The 20,264-nt window shown below is 53.5% G+C and overlaps 2 protein-coding genes across 7 annotated transcripts in view; one reads left to right on the top strand and one right to left on the bottom strand.

Annotated features, from left to right (window-relative positions):
• The window catches only part of SLIT1 (slit guidance ligand 1), a 60,543-nt gene extending 55,611 nt beyond the window's left edge, over nt 1-4,932 (top strand). The window contains exons 31-38 of one of the 2 annotated variants that reach the window (XR_010081303.1): nt 29-166; nt 576-813; nt 900-1,030; nt 1,122-1,276; nt 1,346-1,634; nt 1,989-2,200; nt 2,278-3,603; nt 4,368-4,932. Coding sequence is in view for 1 of the 2 variants with exons in the window: in XM_063405485.1 (XP_063261555.1) it covers nt 29-166; nt 576-813; nt 900-1,030; nt 1,122-1,276; nt 1,346-1,634; nt 1,989-2,200; nt 2,278-2,522 (1,408 nt within the window). In the remaining variant the exon portion in view is untranslated. Of the gene's footprint in view, nt 1-28; nt 167-575; nt 814-899; nt 1,031-1,121; nt 1,277-1,345; nt 1,635-1,988; nt 2,201-2,277 lie in introns of both variants that reach the window. The other variant, XM_063405485.1, reaches the window with a different exon arrangement.
• A 188-nt stretch (nt 4,933-5,120) lies between these two features.
• Nucleotides 5,121-20,264, bottom strand: part of LCOR (ligand dependent nuclear receptor corepressor) — an 86,315-nt gene continuing 71,171 nt past the window's right edge. For 4 of the 5 annotated variants that reach the window (XM_063405480.1, XM_063405483.1, XM_063405481.1 and 1 more), the window contains one exon: nt 5,121-16,069. In XM_063405480.1, the coding sequence (XP_063261550.1) occupies nt 11,584-16,069 (4,486 nt within the window). In that variant the 3' untranslated portion in view covers nt 5,121-11,583. The remainder of the gene's footprint in view (nt 16,070-20,264) is intronic. The other variant, XR_010081302.1, reaches the window with a different exon arrangement.

Here is a 20,264-nt window from a genome sequence, read left to right as displayed (position 1 = left end):
GCAGCCTCGAGCCCCTCACCTGTCCCAGGTGTGAGTGTGCACCCGGCTATGTGGGGAGCAACTGCAGCGAGGACTTCGACGACTGCCAGGACCACCGGTGCCAGAACAACGCCCGCTGCCTGGATGAGGTGAATGGCTACTCCTGCCTCTGCACCGAGGGCTACAGGTACCACCAGGAAGACACGGGACACCTGGGGTACTGGGGATGGTAATGTGGCACTGTGCAGAAGGGACAAGTCCTGGCTACAAAGTCCATCCATCCGTCCATCCGTCCATCCATCCATCCATCCATCCATCCATCCATCCATCCATCCATCCATCCATCCATCCATCTTCAGTGTGAGAGGAAGGAGTGAGGCTGGGAGTGTGTGTCTCCGGGAATGGAGGCTGGGGGGGGCAGCATCATTGGGGAGGGACACAGCTCAGCATCCAGGCATCCCTCTGGTACCAGTTATCTGGGAGAGCCTCCCTGGGGACCCCAAACCAGGGGTGTGCTGTCAGAGCCCTGTGGGGCATTGGGCAGGAGGCAGGGCTCTTTCCCAGCCCCCAGCCCAGCAGCACCCTTGGCCCCGCAGTGGCCAGCTCTGCGAGATGCCGCCCCACACTGCTGGCCAGCCTGGCCTGTGTGAGCGAGCTGAATGCCAGAACGGGGCCCTGTGTGTGGAGCGGGGTGCCCGTGCCCTGTGCCAGTGCCTGCCTGGCTTCGGCGGCCCCAAGTGTGAGAAGCTGCTGAGCGTCAACTTCGTGGACCGTGACACGTACCTGCAATTCACTGACCTGCAAGACTGGCCCCGGGCCAATATCACCCTTCAGGTGAGGGCTGGGGGGCATGGGGGCATTGAGGGATGGCACTGGGGGTCTGCCCCAGGGATGTGGGCTCCCACCTCTCTCTCTGGCAGGTCTCCACGGCTGAAGGCAATGGCATCCTGCTGTACAATGGTGACAGCGACCACATGGCTGTGGAGCTGTACCAGGGCCATGTGAGGGTCAGCTATGACCCTGGCACCCACCCCAGCTCAGCCATCTACAGGTACCTGGCACCCCTTCTCCACTCACTGGGGACCTCCACCCCCATTGCTTTGGGCTCGGGGCGTCCCCAGTGACCCAGCCATCCCTGCCAGTGCTGAGACCATCAACGACGGGCAGTTCCACACTGTGGAGCTGGTGACCTTCGACCAGATGGTGAACCTGTCCATCGATGGTGGCAGCCCCATGACCATGGACAACTCGGGCAAGCATTACACGCTGAATAGTGAGGCTCCCCTCTACGTGGGAGGTACGACAGGGACTGGGTGATGGAGGGATTGGGGGTATCTGAGCGCGCTGATGGTCCTGCTCTCCCCAGGAATGCCTGTGGATGTCAACTCGGCTGCCTTCCGCCTCTGGCAGCTTCTCAATGGCACCAGCTTCCACGGATGCATCCGCAACCTCTACATCAACAATGAGCTGCAGGACTTCACCAAGACGCGGATGACGCCAGGGGTGGTGCCGGGCTGCGAGCCCTGCCGCAAGCTCTACTGCCTGCACGGCATCTGCCAGCCCTCCGGAGCCCAGGGCCCCGTGTGCCACTGTGAGCCTGGCTGGGATGGGCCCCACTGCGACCAGCCCCGCGGCGGTCCCTGCCAGGGGCACAAGTGAGTGCCCTTACCCCATTGTCTGCCCTGCCTGCCCCTCCCACTGGCTGCCCACCCTGCCCTGTGGCTGGTTCCTGGTCCTGTTGTGTCAGTCCTGTGCCATCACAGTGGTGCCATCGCTGCTCTGCCATGCCACACCACGAGCACTGAGCTGTGCCGTGTTCTGTGCTGGTGCCGTGCCAGAGCCACGCCTGTGCTGTGCCACGGTGGCTGTGCTGTACTGGGTGGTGCTGTACCAGTCACGGTGCATCACTGCCGGTGCTCAGCCATGCCATGCTCAGCACTGGTGGGCCGTGCATGGTGGTGCCACGCTGTGCCACGCCAGCGGGTCCTGACAGCACCGTGTGCCCACAGGTGTGTGCACGGGCATTGCCTGCCCCTCGACGCCCTCTCCTACAGTTGCCAGTGCCATGAGGGCTATCAGGGCGCGCTCTGCAACCAGCCTGCCGAACCACCCGACCCCTGCCGCCACCAGCCCTGTGTCCATGGCCACTGCCACCTCACCCCAGGTGGCCAGCCCACCTGCGAGTGCCACGACGGCTACACCGGAGCCCTCTGTGACCAAGGTAGGTGCTGAGGAGGTGGGTGCCCAGGGAAGGCAGCCCCATGCCACGACACCAGGGTGACTCTGCTGTTCCCACAGAGCCGGAGTGCCATGGGGAGCCGGTGCGGGACTACCACCAGGTGCAGCGGGGCTACGCCATCTGCCAGACGACGCGGCCGGTGGCCTGGGTGGAGTGCCGGGGGACCTGCAGCGGCCCTGACGCCGGTTGCTGCACGGGGCTGCGGCTCCGGCGCAGGAAATACGCCTTCGAGTGTAGCAACGGTGCAACCTTTGTGGAGGAGGTGGAGAAGCCCAGCAAGTGTGGCTGCAGCCAGTGCCTGTGAGCAGCCACCGGCCCTGCAGAGCCGGGGGCTGGCGGGGAGACCCCCCCCGAGCCAAGGACCTCACTTTACGCCGCGGGCATGGTGCTGCTCTCTGGGTGTTCCGAACTGCAGCTGCATCTGAGGAGCCCAGCAGAGGGTAGAGCTGGTGCATCTAGAAGGTTGGGAAGGAAACAGGAAAAAAAAAAAAAAAGAAAAAAAAAGAAAAAAAACCCCACAAACAAAGCAAATGTGTAGATAGAGAATTTTTTTAAGAACTGCAGCTACACAGATGTGTGGATATGGAGTGGGCACCCTGCCCAGCTGCCCCGTCCTCTCCCTGTGGCACTCTGCCTCCCTGCCAGTGAAGCCCCACAGCCATGAAGGGCAGTGCCTGCATCCCGGGTGAGTCCCCTCCCTGGCAGTCCTGTTCCTTTCATCAGCCCAGCGATCTGAGGGCTTTTCCAACACCTGGGACAGGAGGAGGGAGGCTGACATGGCAGAGCCCTGTGATCTATGGCAAGCCGTAGATCACAGTAGGCTGTGTGGTGCAGCCAGTGTCCTGCAGTCCTGTTGAGCCCAGACCTGGTTTCCTGTCCTCTCCTCCAGCAGCCCTGGTCTCTCTCCATGCAGGGTGCTGGAGCCCAAAACACTCCAGATAACATCCCCAGCTCTGTGGCCCCAGCCTGACCCTCTGGTGACACCCCCAGTCTGTGCATGCTGGCTGGGCTCTGCAGTGCATGGGCACACATGGGTCCAGCCCACTGTGGTCACATCAGGGCCACACTGGTGCAGGACCAGGGCAGTACCAGGCACACTGAATGGGAGACAGGCAGCAGTGCACAGATGTTCCTGAGGGTTCCAGTGCCAACCTGCCCTGTGCCATGGGGTCTGCACTGTGCCATTCATGTGGAGAGGGCCCCAAATACCCCTAGCTCAGCCAGGTGGTTCTGCCCAGAGGGGGGAGCTGTGTGAGGGCAGCTCAGAAATGCCTTTTGTCCAGGCTCTATCCTAGGGGAGCAGACCTGCAGCTGGTCAAAGGTGCCCTGTGTCCCACTGACCCAGCCAGCAGGAGCAAGAGGCTGCTGGGACAGCTGGGATGCAGGTTTGCCATGCCCATCATCGGGGCCTTAGTCTTGTGCATGCCAAGTTGAAGAGGCTGAAGATGTCCAAACCTGCAAGCTTGGTGCCAACACCACTGCCAGGGCAGGACCCACCAGCTCTTGGACTCAAGTGCCCATACCCAGCATCTCTCCAAAGCCCACAGCGCCAGGGCATGTGCTGGGCTGGTGTGGGAGCAGGGGCACATGGGGAGCTCCTGCTGGGGTACTGCATGCACCCAACATCCACAGCAGCATCACCTCTACGACTGTGGGGGCCCAGCCTGGGACACTGCACATGGCTGGACAATGAAACACCGCATCACCCTGGTGGACAGATTTATCCCAGAGCTGCAGTCCTGGGTCTCTCCATCACACCACTCCAGCACTTTGGCTTCAGGTCTGCACTGCCAGCTGTGGCCGGGCTGCAGGCACCTCCACTGGATACACCCAGCTCTGCAGGTGCTGTCACCATCCCTGCTCACCACTGGCATCCAGGGCATTTCCACCACCACAGGGATGTGTTTCTGCCACAAATGCCCTCTCCAGGGGAGCTCCTCTGGGACACAGAGGAGCTGGGATGCATCTCATTGCCTGTGGCCCACCCGGGGCTTGGTTGTGTTGTGTTTCTGTTCTTGCTGTACGCTAACCGCTAAAGTATCTCTTTATACAGAATACTTACAGATTCTAATATATATTTGTATTTCATTTTGTTATAGTATTTTTATATGTTTGGGGTCAACAAATGATGTTTTCTTTTTGTTTACAGATGCTACTGGGCAGGAAAATGACGGTGGCTTTGTTTGGCCCGTGGGGTTTGTGTGTGTCACTATTGAAGACGCTGGTTTGTACTAGGCTGGCGAGGGAGGCGCTGGGCATCCTTCCGCTGGCAGAGGCTGTATTGTTTTAGGAGATGTTTGGTATTGTCTATGTTGTCTTCCATGTGAACATGACATTTATTCATTCAGAGGCTTGGCCTCTTCTTTCCAGGTGGGGACAAAGGAGAAGCTGGTGCTTGGGAGCTACTGAGTGTGTGAGGAGGTGGCACAAGATGGAAAGAGTTGGTTGTGCCTTGGGGAATGATTTCCCACTCCTGGAGCAGCCCTGGCCAGCGCTTCTGGCCCACAGGTTGCCCCCATGGTGCAGGGACAAGCAGCCAGGGTTATCCATGCAATGCCCTGCAAAAGCAGCCATCACTGCCAGGGTCTTGCATGTAGGAAGCTGAAGGGCCAGAGCCTGCTGTGGGGATGGCTCCAGGGGAAACCAGGCACTTGTAGCTCTCTGGGGAAGGGTAGAAGGGGCCTGGGCAGCAGTCGCCAGGACCACCGAGAGATTGTACTGTTGTTGCCACAAACACCAGTCTGCCACAGCTCAGGCACTGACGTGGGAGCACTGAAACCCCACACAGGCATTTATATCCCTCCTCCATAGGGAGGGGGTGACACTTGGAGGGTGCCAGCCTGCTGTGCCCTACCTCATGCATTCACCTTCAGTCCTCCCCACTTATCACACCAAACAAACATTGATATCAAAGAAACGTTTAATAAGCTGCAATAAAATACGGACCTTTAGAAAGCTCATAGGGTGAATATTGACAGTGAGGAAGAAAAGAAAACAAGGTGGTGGGAATCCTTGAGGAGTTCAGATCTGAGTCAGGGACCTTTTACCTGGAACAAGAACACAACTTTTTCCATAGGCTAGGATGAAATAAAAGACAGGAGCACAGAGTTCACAAAATGTCAACATTTAGAGAATCGATACATATTCAAAGTTCAAATGACCCAGCTCTTATAGCTATACATATTGATTTAAAGCAACTTAATATAATTTTATTTTCTTTTTTTTTTTATATATACACTTTCAAAGGTTTGTCAGGTGAGGTATGTAAACATTATCTAATGGAAACTCCTCTCCACATTTCCAACCGAGAATTCACAGCAGACAGTTCATTTTCCCAACTTGTGGCGCAGTACTTCCCACTCCCTACACCAGCTGGGAATGCCGTCCCAAGCCACGGCTCTCCCAGGTGCAGTCACTCCCACTTCCCACTGCTGGTCTGTACAGTTCACATTGCTTGGGCTCAAACATACAGTACCGGAAAGGAGGAATTTCAGCTCAGTGTCTAAAATCCATATAGAAACAAACAGAGAAACAAAACTCTCCCAGGGAAGCAGACACAGATGAAGGAAAAACATTTGCCATCAGGGTGGAGATAATATTTAAATGTTTTACACCTTAAGAAAAAAATTACTGCGTTGTTTCCTCTTTTCCTTTTTTATTGTTTTTCTTTTTTTACACACCTGTTCCAAGGGTGAAGGAAGTGTGGGACTGGTGAAGGGTCCTGCAGGGCTGGGACCCAGCAGCACCCCTCACTCCATCCTCCAAAGTCAGAGACCCATCATCATAAAAGCAGATCCTGCTGACACTGCCCCACACAGACAGCTGGACAGGAAGGTCAGAGCCAGCCTTCCAGGCAAAAAGGGGTTAAAAAAGAAGAAAAAAAAAAAATCTAAACCCACTTAAGCAAAAATTACCAAATGACCTCAAACCTCCTAGAAGGAGAATTAAAATTGCAGAATGATAAGCAAATGAGCAAATGACCTTCTGGAGCCGGCCCTAGGACTAGCAGCGACAGCAATGTGCTCCCTTGGGTCACCTGTACCCACAAAGGCAGTAATTCACTGGTGGGAGTTTGTACCAGCAGCTACCTACCCTACTAGGGTGGTCTGGGGGGGCTCCTTGGGGGTGACAGCACCCCCCAGTTTCTGCATGCTCGAGGACACTTCCTTGAGTACCTCCAGGTCAAGAGACCCCCCATATGCCATGCTGGACTGAGCCCCTGCTGGGAGCAGGTTTATTCCCACCTGGCCCTGAGCCCCGAGAGCCCCTGCCGTCAAAGCAGACATTATTACTACAAATCTTATTGCTTGCAGTGCCCCCTGTCCTGGGGGACAGCCATCCTGGCTGGCCATGGGAGCTCACGGCCTCCCTGGGGACCGCGGCCATCAACCAGGTCTGGCATCATCAAAAGGAGATGAAGAGAGTTAATGCTTCAGCTCTGACGTGACACAAAACCGACCTGAACACCGGCACCACCCTCCCGCCCCGCCCGCCCCGTCCCCAGCGCACTCGCCAGCCCTTTGGTTGTGGCACGCTGGGCAGCACTGCCCCACCAACCAACACACCAGTCAGAACCAGAACCTGTGGAAAGCCCAGGAAATAAATATTTTAAAAACCTATTTACAATATTAGATCTGTGAGCATGAAGTGAGAGAAAAATGCTTTTTCCTGCTCCCAAAAAGCTTAAAAAGTAGGTTAGCATCCTGCTGCCTAGCACAACACTATCTTACATGGCACCTACACATAATATATATTCACATTTCGTTTTAAAATTAGGTACTCTTACAAACAGACTTAGAAAACATTGGCTAGCAATACAGCCTGTGGGACCACCTGGCCTCCAGACCCATGTCACAAATGCTGGCCGGCTGCATCCCAGCTCCTTCGGCTGCCCCAAAGCTGCCAATGTGCCCTGAATCAAAACCACCAGCTGCCCTCTGCTGCCCTTTGGGGAGAAGGTGGAAGTGCTCGTGAGAGAGAGGGCTTGTCTGCGGGGAGGGGAGCAGGGAGGATGGGGACTGTGATTTCTGCTAAGCCTAGGGGTGAGCTTAATACAAACAAGAACTCCTGAGAACATCTTAGAACAGATGGATTCATTTCACAACCACCAAGCTAAAGGATGGGCCAAATGGATGCTACACACGGGGGAACACACGCAACATGGGGACACCATAGCCTTGTGGTTTGCTCAAAAAACCTACTGCTACAAGAAAAGCTCCAGTGGCATTCCCTGTCAAGGAGGAGCCTATCCCCATCTCTCTCCTGGGCTGTCCAGGCACACAGCTCAAGGATGCAGACCCAAGAACACCTTGGCTGGGGCTCAGCCCTCTTCCTCTGGCATGACTGCTGATGGTGGAAAGGTGAGAGCCCAACCTGGATGGCCACTCTCACATCCACGCTGCCTCAGGCACTACTTGTACCCTTGAAAGGCTGGGAATCACAACTTTCTCAGTCACCTTCAACTGGGAATGCAGTTGTTAGGCTGAAAGTTTAGGAGCTGGAGAGAAAAAGTGTCCATCAGCAAGTCTTAAAAACAGGGCACCAGTATATCTGATTGTATGTCTATTTCCTGGGTGGTTACTAGGAGCTGGCAAAGCTTTTGGAAACATCAGCATTTCCAGAGGTGCCACAAGAGCAGCTGGGACATGGGCTGGGCTGCAGCTTTGCTCATCTGCACACCAGCAAAAAGTGGTGTGGGCAGCCAGCCAGGCTGCTCAGTCCAGCCCTGCATGGCATCTCCAGCACTGAAGCGACAGGGGTGCAGAGTGCAGCGTGAACAATTTCATCCTGCTCTCACAGCTCATGGACCCTGATCAGCAATGCAGCAGAAAGTTTGTCTGAAGCATCAGCGCCAACTGGTCGGCTCTTCAGAGAAGGTTTGCTGCAAATCTGTTTCCCTGACATGCTGGCAGGTGATTACAGAAACCCCACTGCACAGAGTGACTGCTGGCAAACAGGACCTTGCCAGGATAAGTAAGTGATGAATATAAATACGTGCACACCTTGGGTACATATCACACACCCTGTCAGCAGGGAAACCCATTCAAGGCTGGCCTTGCTAAACAAGATCCTAACAGCTACAGGTAGGAGGAACCATCCTGGACTCAAACTGCTCTTGCTACAGCACCAACATAATTTTTGACTCTGAGCTTGGCAAAGGCAGCTCCTCCCAGTGGTTAATTAAGATGGACGGATCCTGAACATGTGAAGTGTGAAGACCCAGAGCTGCCGATGACAACAAGAGAGAGAAAAAGGTAACCATGCAAATGAGAGACTGGTGCTGGCAGCAGAGGGATAGTGAGGACATCTGTGGAGGTGCAGAGCTAAGAGGACGCTGCTCCTATAAATGCACCAGGATGCATGATGGAGACTAGTTTCAATAGGATGAGAAAGTAGCCAGCAAGAAAAGACAAAGTAACAGAAAGAGATCTGCTTTGTGGGTTTTAGCACTTGAAATCCAGAGCTGAAGTAGAGCAGAGAGCTGTGGAGTAGCCCAGGGGAAGAAGAGCGCAATGAGGCTGTGGATCTGAGGATGGCACTGTGGTAGTGCCAGTGGGCAACTCTGCACCTGTAGCACATGGAAACACATACCATGTCCATGTGGAATAAGGTACTAAATCATGTTGCTTATTTTCTTCCTTTCATTAAGCTCATCTGCAGCTCCCTGTGCATCCCCTGCATGATATAAGAGCCACATTTATTGATAACAGACTGCTCTAAAGTAGGGGCTGTGCCTCAGCAGCACACATCCTGTGAGGGACACTGTCGGGAAGCTCAGTGTTCTGATCCCACCACTGCCTAAGCCAAGCAATGCACTCCCAACTGGGACAGATGCCCAGAAGCTGCTCCACTCCAGCACCAATGACACCTGCTGTCCCCCAACCTTGCCATGCTCGAGCCAGTCAGTGCTGGTGAAGCCCCAGGGTGCAGGAAGGCATCCAGGACTGGAGCAGCAGCGCCCCATCTAGAAAGACTCTTTCCACTTGCTTTGTATAGGGTTTTATCCTAATGGGATTCCTGCTCCCAGAAGCACAGAAGACAGAGAGCAGGACAGCCTGCATTTACCACTTGCCAGCAGCTAAAAAATGAGAGAAGAAAGAGAGAGGGAAAGCCTCAAGGAGCGCACAGTGCATGATGACTGGTGCAGGTGCTTCAGCAGTGATGGTGAAGGACGGGGAGAGGGGATTTGCTGCAGGGGAATGGCGTGAGGAGCAAAGGTAAGAGGTGTGCTCATGTGCACACTGGGCCAGAGGATGGAGAGGAAATCTGGGCCCATATGGCTGTGACCCAGCCAGAGGCTAGAGAAGGACCATAAGTAGGTATGGAGAAGCAAGATGGAAAGAAACCCTGCAAAAGATCAGTCACCCTGTACAGATTAGTCACTTAACTGCCATCAGTGCCCTCCTGCCTTACACCTCTCTTGAAATGCTTTTAAATCTTTTCTGATGGAATGTTTGACATATTTAACGCATGCAGTAAAAATTAAAGTAATAGATAACTTCACATTAATCTGTACAGGGACTGACAGGCTAGATTTAATCACTTGCTAGCTGTTCAGAGAGTTAACTTATTCTAGCACAATTCAAAGGAAAGGCAAAGGATTTTTTTTAAATCAGCCATTTCACAGTAAGAGAAAGATGTGCCGCAGCATCGTGTGTGTCAATGCTTGGGAAAGGGAGTACCTGCAAGAGAGCCAGAGATGCTCTGTGAAGGGCGTGCAAATCAAACACCTGGTTTCATCCTCTGTACTAAAGGGGTACAATGAAAGATTTTAACACAATTATCTGCCTTTCACCTCCAGTGCCCAGGCTTTAAGATCTGGGGTTCATTGCCAACCATGAAAAGCAATTCCCTTTGCAGCCAATCCCTTTCCAGCCTCTGCTCCCAGGGCCAGCATCTCTTGAATTCATGGGCTGCAACAGAGCCTTGTTCTCATCAGGGACCAGCAGCTGAGCAAGGACCAGCAAGGCAGCTGTTAAAGGTCTGGCAGGCTCAGGGCCCACACAGTGCCCTGACAGGCACTGCTGCTCTATGTGTGGAAAGAGGCTGGCATTGGGATTCCTGCAAATGGACTCTGCAGCAATGTGAAAGTGAAGCTGTGGGGATGCAATGGCTGAGCAGGGGCCTTGCCCTAGCACAGACCATAGCCCTCCCCAGCTGCTGGTCATATGCCCAGCACAACCAGCACAGACGCTCTATGCACTTCTAACAGGTTTTTCTAAGAGAAGACAGGCACTATGACCCTGTTCTGTGACACAAGCAAGGACAAACCTCCCACATCCTGCTAGTTAAAGGGTGATATGCAAATTATGGTAAAAAATTAACACAAGCCAGTCCCTTATCCCAACCTTATCTCAACTGCAAATCCTGGCTTAGGAGAGCACTAGGCAAGATGTGCACAAAAGCAAAAGGTGAGGGCCAGAGTTTCCTTCCTGCAAAGCACCAACATTAGGAACTCAAGCCCTTAAAAAGGGAGAGATTCAATCTTCAGTGAAGCGCTGCAGAAAAACTGCCATCAGAGACCACAGAAATCACCACAAGGACACGGAAATAGGAGAAGGAAGTCCATCCAAAAGCAGAGCATGGCAAGACTGGTTCATCCCTGAATCCAGCAAGAAAAAAGACAGATACAGCCCAGCACGCCCAGCTGGCAGCAGTGGATGTGGCAGCCTGGTGTGCCTACGGCATCCCCTCAGCCTGAGCGGGCTCTCCCCACCCACAGGATGTGCAGTGAGGAGCAGGCAGCCATCAGCAGCACACCAGCAGCTACTTCACATTCTCATGCAGGTAACAGTCTGGGACATCAGCAGCTGCTACCAGCAAACCGACATAGGACAGACTTGCCTCTCTCTCCCTTAGTGATTCAAAAGGTTTTGGTTTTGCTTTAAATGCCACTAAGAAGACAGACAGAAGGAGGACTCTGAAAGAAAGGGAAATGTTTGTGTGCACCCAAAGGCTGACAAAAGCTACTTCATGTGCACGAAGGTGGTTTTCTTTCTGCTACAGTACAAGTGCTTGTGCCTCAAGTATAAAACGCAAGCCTCCAAATCACACAGACGAGCTTCTTATTTTTATTTTTAAAGTGATAAATAAGGCACTGTACTTTAAACAAAAACTGCCTGGTTCCAAGTTTAAAAGAACCCAAGGAACGTTCAAACTGCAGAAACTTCTTTCTAAACAGCAGAGCCAGACAGACCAACCTCTTCTCTGTCCAAGACACATCTGCTGATGCCTAAAATCATGGGCGTTATCCTTTAACTGCGGATTTTTAAAGGCTTGCTACAGCTTATAAAAGCAGCTTTAGTTAATGCATGGTAAAGGGTTACTACTATACATCAGTTTTGTACATGGCTACCGGTTCTTTGCTATTTCGGGTCCAGTCGTGAGCGTTTGCTGTGTGAACAGTCCACTTTTGCCCTCAGCTTCCTCTTGCCCTGAGACACACTGTTCTCTTGCATCTTCTTCATGGACCTTGTCAGGGTTTTCCCACTGCTGTGCTTCTTGTTGGCCATCTTCTGTGACCGCGTGGAGGACTCCCCCAGGGGCTTCTGCTTTGGGGCCTTGGACAGCTCCTCGTGACTGGGAGGCAGCACGGCCCGTCTGCTCGTATTCTCCTTGCCCTTCCGCATGGGGAGCCGCATCTTCTCCAGCTGCTTTTTGGGGACTCTCTTCTCTTTCAAAGACATTTTTTTGGCCAGTTTATTGCTCCTCTCCATGGCAGTCTGCTTTCGGGTGGCGGGAGATTTCGCGCTGACCTCTGAATGCTTTACTTTACTAGCCTTCTTGGCAGGCACCTTGTCCTTGCTGGAGGAGCTGGATCGCTCCTGGGTGCTCCCGCTCTCCTTCAGCATTTTCTTCTTCTTGCTGAGGTCAACTTTGGGCAAGGGATCCTCTTGGGACCTACTCTTTCCCTTCCGCCCCTTCCCCATTCCATCCACTGAGGGAGATTTAGAAGGAAAGGCAGCTGCTTTGATCTGCAAGGCCAATTTTGGAGACATCAGGGGGTTGATGCACACACTCTTCTGGCTCTGCTTGCTCTCCAGGGACAGATGGTCCCCTGGGCCATCACTGCGCTTCTCTGCCTTCACTACGCGCTGCTGAGCTCGCAGCTTGCCCCGAAGATTGGAGTACTTGCGCAGGATCCTGGTGCTGGCCTGCGTGGGCAAGCTGAGGGCGGGCTGGATTGTTTTGTCTTCACTCAGCTCCTTGGTGCTGGCATCATTGGGAGACATCTGGTTGAGAGTGGTGGCTTCTTCAGCCTCTGCTTTATCAGCATTCTCACGAATTTTGGCCCAAAGCTTTTGGTTCTTCAGGTTATTCCGAGCCGGGGTAGTGGCAGCGAACTTCTTGAGATGTTTTTTCAAACGTTCAGCCTGTAGAGAGCTGGGGTAGAGACCAGAGGAAGAATATTTCTGCATGGGGACTTTCATGGGGGGAATCTCCCCTGGGAGACGGGTGTTGAGTTTCTTCACAATCACTAGAGACCGGGTTTCAGTTGTCTCCAGAAACCACTGGCATATGTCAGACAGCTTAAAGGCCTTCATAAACAGCATCTGCACAGGAGAAAGCTTCTGCACTTCCAGCGAGCCTCTGCTTTTCCGTGTTCTTTTCTTGCTTTTCCAAATCTCCTTCAGTTTGTCAGCTTTGTTCTTTACCTTTGGGGTTGGCTGGACCTCCTTCTCCAGCTGAATCCAGCCCTTCTGGATTTTCATGTATTGAGTGTTGAACTCAGCAATGAGCTCCTGGTTCTCCTCTTCAGCACACCACTCCATGAACTTTGGTTTGCTGTCAGCCATGTCTATATCCTCCAGTGCTGGGCAGTCATCATTCCCTGAACTGTGTTCATCCCTCAGTTTGGGGATTGCTTGCATAGACTCCTTCCCTGGTGTGTTCTTTTTTGCACTGTCTACAGGTGCGGGTCGTAAGTTATAAAACTGCAGAGCAGCCTTTTTGTGCTTTGCAGTTTTTGCTGGAAGATGCTTGCTTCCCCCTCTGCTGCTGGGACACAGAGGCAAATTGGTCACCAGCTCATAGTTCACTGGCTTGCCCAGATCCCTAGCATCATCAGAGCTCTCCTTGTCCTTTGTACTGGCATTGACTGCTTTCACATCCACTTGCTCAGCATCATTTGCAGGAACACTGTTCTCTGGAGGGAGGAGAATGTTTTTCTTCTCAGAATCAGCCTGGATGCTGATTTCCAGCATCTCATCCGGCTGACTTTGGCTGCTGTTAGCAGAGGAGTCATCTTTAGAGGAATTTTCTCCCTCTGCAGCAGTCTCTTTTGCTAAGATGCTTTTATAGGTTTGTCTGGTAGTGACACCATTCTCCCTGCCTGGCTGCTGCTGAGTGATGCTCTCTGGAGCCTGGCCAATGCCTGGCTCTTCGCTGGTTTTGAGCAGCACATTGGGGAAGCAATCATTTGGGAAGTGCATGGATGCTGCCTCATCCAGCTGCACTTCGCTCTTGAACCGCTTAGCGCCAGGGCTCTTGGAGGGTTTGATCTGAAGGCAAGGAAGCTGCACAGAGCTGGAAGAACCAGAGTCCTCAGCACTGCCCTCGGCAGGTGACTGGGATTGTTGGCTTCGAAGACACCGATCCGATGCCACTAGTGCTCTCCTGCCCTTCTTTCGCTTCTTGTCTAGACTCTCTTTGGAAGAGACAGAGTCTGAGCTGTTTGGGTCGGGTGGCATTTCCTCTTCAGTGGGCTCTTTTTCACCTGCAGTGCTGTTATTCTGCATGGTCTCCACTTCCAAGATTTTGGGGAGAGGTGTGCTGATGAGCACAGCATCCTCTTGCTCAAGAGGGCTGTCACCCTCCATGACAAATGATTCGGTTTCTGGTTTAGCATTGATGCTTTTGTTCACATCCCCACACTGCAAAGTGGCAGGGGGCTCCAGGGGGCTCTCCCCATCCATGGTAGCAGGGGGCTCATCAGGAGCTTGCATGCCTGGAGAGCATGGGGAGGGTTCTGCCAGACATTGCCCACAGAGCTCAGCATCCTCTGAGCCTGGAAGCTGGACAGGATCCCTGGCACCATCACAGGGCAGAGGTGTTGTGTCTGTTGTGTCTATAGCCTCAGAGGGCTGTGAGGAGGACTTTGGCTCTGGGCTGGCAGAGGGGTCTGGAATAGCTTGTATGTCAGAGCCTGGACAACCTTCCTCCTCACCGTGTGCTTTTGAGACTGAAAAGGCTGTAATATCAGCAGCCTGCCTGCTGCTGCTGCCATCCCCAGGGGAGCCCAGGCTACTGCCAGCCTCCCAGGTGACAGTGCCTCCTACTGTTATCCCCCCTCCTTCAGCAGGAGGGGAGCCAGGTGGGGGTGAGCTGGCCAAGCTCTCCTCTTTCTGGGGGCTGGGTGGAGCAGAGAGGGAGAAGAACGGCATGGCCACAGCAGCTTCCCTTGATCGCAATGCTCGGGTATCCCGGAGCTGCATGGAGCCCAGCTCAGCTCTCTCTTTCATTTCTAGGCTGGTTGGTGCCACTTTAGCCAGGAGCCTCAGGGAAACCCTCTTCTCACCCTCCCGTCCTGCCCCTGCAGACCCCTCCACCGAGAGCACAGGGGGTGGCTTCGCACTTACGGGGGTCTCTGTCCGCAGCGCGGGGCTGCTCGCCCTCTCCTCGGCGCGGGAGCTCTTGACCAGCGTGCGCACAGTGGGCAGCTCGCAGCACTCCCCGTTGAAGTAATACCCACGCGTGCTCTTCCTCGCCGTCCTGCGGGACGACACCAGCCGCTGCGTCTCGAAATGGCACTCGGTGATGGGCTGGCTGATGTACACCACATCGCACTGGTTGTCGTAGTCATTGATCCTCAGCCCCGAGGTCTTCTTGCTCTTCCGAGAGGACCTGAGGGAGGCTGCCTTGGCGCGGGGGTGCCCACCGGGGGTCCGGTGTGCGGCTGGCATGGCGCCAGCGGGCAGCCAGCCCTCTTTGGACTTGTCTAGTGTGCCCTTCTCGGCTGGGTGCAGCTGGCAGCCTGCCTTGCCCTTGGCCATGGTATGCAGGTGGTTTTCTTGCTTTGGTCTCACATCTTGTTCTTTTGCGTCTAAGTCCTGGTGCAAAGATGCTTTCGAGCTGCATTGCAAAGTGTTCTCTTTGTCGGCTCTGCGAGGTGGAGTTACTGCAAAGCCAGGATCCCAAGACTCCTCTGGGAGAGCCCTGAAAGAGCTCTTTTGGGACCCCAGACAGCTGTCTAAGCTGTCCTCACTGCTATTCACATTTGCCACTTTGACTGAGATATAACCTTCCATGAGAGTCTTACCTGCTAACTGCTCTTTATTATCCTCACACAACCTGATACCAGCTTCTTGTTCATGTCCAGCAGCTTGCTGCCCTTCCAGGCTCTTTGCGGCATGATGGAAATTCAAAGAGGAAGAGTTCAACGTGCTGAGGTATCCTTGGGGGGGGCTGTCCTTTGGACTAGCAGAGCGAAGCCTGGTGATGGAGAGCTCGCAGAAGTCCCTTCTGAAAGCAGGACTAGAGTTCTCTGCTCTGTCCAAAGACTTCAGCTCCACTGGCTGCTTCGGGGCTTGTCCCGTAACATGCAGGGGGCCATCGGCCCCTGACTGTCCTGGGTCCAATGTAGAAGGGAGCTTTGATTCAGTACAAGTAGCACCCTTATCCTGATTTTCAGTGCTTCGCTGGCTACAACCAGAGCCACAAGTAGGGGCCTCCATGCTCTCAGATTCGGATAACTGCTGGCCGTCAGAGTCTGGTTGTACTTCAGTGTATATGTCGTTTAGCACACGAATGAACTGCTTCTGGTGATGTGTACACAGTCTGACCATAAATTTTTCCAGTGGAGACTTCGGCTGATTGTTAGAGTCTATTGCTATTGTCTCTGCTGCATCCTCACTAGAGAGACAAAGAGAGAAGCAGTCAGTAACATGTCCTAGGGAACATTAGTTTATGCTGCAAAACCAGAATAACCCTCCTCCTCCCAATCAGGCACATCACTTGCCTGACCTCCAGGTGAGATCAAATATCCTGTTTTCCTGGTGCTGGCAGGTGTCCCTTCAGTCCCAGTGAGCACACTTACGTGCTAGCAGGACACAGACTGCACTTTTGTTTGTCTGCCACTGCCAGAGCACTCATAATTACACTTCTGCCTAGGACAGCCCAGTGTGTAGGCACCATCTCACAAGTTCAAAGCAAACCTAAAAAGAATCACACTTAGTATCTGCACAGCACCTGGTGTAGAAGGCCCAGTATTTCTAGGATGGCTGCACACCTCTGTTCCCTCAGTCTGCACTATTAGGCTGGGTGAGAGTAGAGCAGCATCCCAGCTGGGCATCCAGATGCCAGGAATCTTCAGCTACTTGAAGTCTTAAAATTCTGCTTACACATCAGTGGCAGAAGATGGGTCTGGAGCCAAACTGAGCAGATCTGAGCCTCTTCTGTAGTCAGCACAGAAATGCTGGTGAGCTCTGAGCCTGCAGGACATGCAGGCAGCAAGGCATCCTGTGCGGTGTCATGCCATTTGCACTGACCTTTGATTAGCTGCCATTTAATAAAGTGTTCCTGCAGCTGATGGGCTGCCAGCACACAGTGGTTGTGCAGAAAGTTGGGCTTCTACAGCACAGGGTCACTGCCACTAGCTAGCGCTCAAACCCAGGCCATTATCAGTTACCTGCTTGGCAGAGGCAATTAATTAGGACTTACTGGTGGAGAGGTTAAGGGATAATTACCCAGTGTTTGCATGAATGCATCATGAGTGCCATGCCAGGTGCTGTTATCGAGACCGTATCTGCTCCCAACGGCAGCACAGACGATTCCCACCCAGTCCTGACCACACCGAGAGGGCCCCACACTGCCTGACACAGGATCTTTACCAGTAACTTAGTGTTGCTTTGCAGCAACATTTGCACTTTGCACCTCCTGGCCTTGTACTGGAGGAGTGAAAGTCCTTTCTCCCCCTACAGCCTTTCTCTGCCTGCCACCCCCCAGCATCAGACACCAATCTCACTCACTCAGCTCGGTCAAGGGGGACAACGCTTATCAAAGGGTTCAGGGCCAGGGAGGAGAAAAGCAGCTTCATCTGGAGTGGGTTTTCCCGCTCCATGCTGCCAGGCATAGGGCTCAACAGGTGAATGCGGAGGAAGAGCTCCAGTTTGGAGGAGCTATCAGCAGAGAAATGGAGAAGGGAAAGCCAATGGCCAGAGCCAGCTGTTCTCAGTGGCATCAGGCACACCAGAGCCAGCCCTGGGCAGCCCTCACCTGCTCCCTTTACAGCTTGCTGGCTGCTTTCTTTGAACTGACATGCACCAGGGAGGCACCTCCAGTGCCCTGATTCCCTGGGCTGGCAGGCACACCTGGGGCCACTTCACACTCAGGGCTGACCTGGTCTCCTCTTAGCCCAGAAATGCCAGGCTGTAGCCAAGCCTGACCTGAGCAGCTGCTACCCAGCCCTTTGCTTTCCTGTTTGCCCAGGCATAACGTGTTTTACACGTTTGCCTCTCAAGCCCAGCCTCTCAGTTTCCTTAAAGGCTTCTTAGGCAGGGTTTTCCTAAAACCACCTGGAAAAGCTGAGCAAGCTCACCTTGCCGAATGTGTCCCAGCACCTCCAGAACATACTCCCGGGTTAGCAATAAACAACGTACCTGGAGACTGCTTTACTACACCCAGGTGAGAAAAACGCCCTCCAGCAACCGTCTGAACTGGTCCTACCTGGCGCTGCGATGGCTTTCAATTTGGATCGTCTGGGATTAGTTTAAATAAAAATACCCAGGTACACCCTGGCCCCTCTCCAGAGCCCTGCATGGGAAGGGTTATGTCAGCCAGGATCTCTTACACGGCCCAGCTCCTCCCCTCGCTCTGCTGAATAACAAAAGGGGATAAAAAAACCTTTCAACCCCCTGGGCTTGGAGCAGGGAGCTTTTCGAAGAGGCAGAGCTCAGCCTAATCTTTTTTTCCACCTTTGCAAAGAGGGCGGTGACTCACCTACTCACAAGCCCAGCTCTAAAGAGAAGCAGCCATCTTTCCCCGGGAAGACTGAATTTACAACGACAGCAGCAGAGGTGGGGTCCTGCCCTGGCCCCCCACTGCCCTGGGCAGCTGTGGGAAGAGGTTATGGTGGCAAAACAACCATCTCACTCCTTGCTGGGGCACCTTCGGGTGCTACACTCCATAGCTCTGAAGGAAGAATCCATGGCATAGGCAGAGTGATTGCCCAGGTGGGTGCCAAGAAAGAAAAGGCTGGGTGATGCCTGGTGAGGAGGAGATTGCAAACCTGCATACAGAGCTGGTTCTCTCCTGGCCTGGGAGAAGGGACCAAAGTGGCTGGCCCTGTCCTTTCCTGCCTTGCAGCCGTGATGGCGAGCACAGCCAGCTGCAGGTCACGCCTGCTTTGCACAGGCTTGTGGGATGGAAAAGGCTCATGTCCTGCTTGTATGGCAGAGGGGACCTTGGCTCCCTGATCCTGAAGGTTTCTGTGGCATTCTGGCCTTGTCTTTCACCTAGTTTCTTCCTCTGAAGTATGACTGAGGCCTTCGTGCTCACTGTCACCTTATTTGCCCTACTGTACTCCAAGGAGACAATCAGAGATACACAGAGCTTGTCACGCTATAAATTTAAAAAACAGAGATAAATATTTTTCCTGGTTGATAAAGGAAATAAATCCATTCAGTTCTGATGCCCTTTCTACTTAGAAGAGCCATCTCACACTCAGTGACACCATTCACCTGGCACACTGTGTTCAAGGTCCTCTGGTGTCATGTCACTTCAGCTCAAAGATAGGCTGCAGCTTCTCACCTTGAGCTCATGTGCTCCTTTCCCAGTCCATTCCTGTTTGGGTACTGCAGGCAGCATTGCCTTTTTCTGGGTGTCTAAGGATAGCCTTGGGGCAGAGCTTTCACCACCACCTGCAGTCAGGCTCTGAGGGTGGCTAGGTCCCAGCTCTGTCCTTCCTCTCTCTGTGCCCCCAAGGGTGCCGAGCTGCAGCCTGTGCCTCTCCATCCCCAGATCTCCCAGACACACAGAGTTCTGAGCTGTCTGGGTCCTGCTAATCTGTTTGCTTTGGTACCTATCCAGCATTTCCCACTTTTCCCGTCTGTCCTGGCTATCACTAATAAATAAAACAGGCCCACGGGCATTCTCTTGCGAGGCAGCCGATGGACGCAGGATTGACCACACGCTCCCTACTTCAGGCAGTTTTGGAGGAGAGCTTGTTTTTGGCTCATATGTAAGAGAAGAGTTACAACAGTGCCCCACATTTTCAGGCAGAGTTGCTTATGGACAGTACAAACTGTTGCAGAAAAGCTATTTTATTATGTGGCTTATCAGAATAGAGGAGAGGTGAGCTGACTGCAGAGCTGAAGTGTCTTTCCAGGGAAAAGTGCCGAGTGCAAACAAGTTCTTCAGCCTGGCAAAAGCACAGCGGGAGCTAAAGGCTGACTGGTAAACACAGAGGATGGGAACTGGGAACATGGTTTTAAACAGGAGGAAAATTTATTCTCAGGAGGCAGCCAGTCCTGCCTCTGAAGAGGCAGGCAGGCAGAGTCCTGCCTTTTGGGAGACACAGGCCAGCCCCACAGAAGCTGCTGGGCTGGAAAGACCAGTGAGGGAGCCCAGGGCTGCCCATCCCACCTACAGCCTTCTCCTTGGTGGCTGTACTCACCCCTTCCCACAGGGCTTGGCCCAGGTTCTCCTAGGTTTGGGTGAGCATGAGGAATGAGCCATCTCTTTCAAGGGCTGGAAAAGCCACAACCAAAAGGAAATTCACGACCAGTGAGAGACTATCTGGGGACCCTTTATGGCTCTAGCCCAGCCGTAAGTGCAGTCACAAACCTGTATGGGGTCCCCAGAAGGATTCAGTGCAATGGGAGAGACAGCCCACCTGTCAGTGAGCTTTCCTGCAGAGCCTGGGACATGGCAGGTCTGCCCTTTCTACCCGTCAGCCTCGAATGCTGCCTTCACGAGGCTGCAGCTGCCGGATCTCCTCTGTTCCTGTGCCCCAACATCCTCCTTCCAGCCCCACTGCACACGTTACCTGGGCCAGCAGAAGACAAGCCCAGTGTCCCAAGTGAATTTTATCACCAGAGTCCCTCACTAC

The sequence above is a fragment of the Prinia subflava genome, chromosome 9 (genome assembly GCF_021018805.1).
Source record: "Prinia subflava isolate CZ2003 ecotype Zambia chromosome 9, Cam_Psub_1.2, whole genome shotgun sequence".
In the NCBI taxonomy this organism is placed as follows: Eukaryota; Metazoa; Chordata; class Aves; order Passeriformes; family Cisticolidae; genus Prinia; species Prinia subflava.
This window is presented reverse-complemented; position numbering and strand designations above follow the sequence as displayed.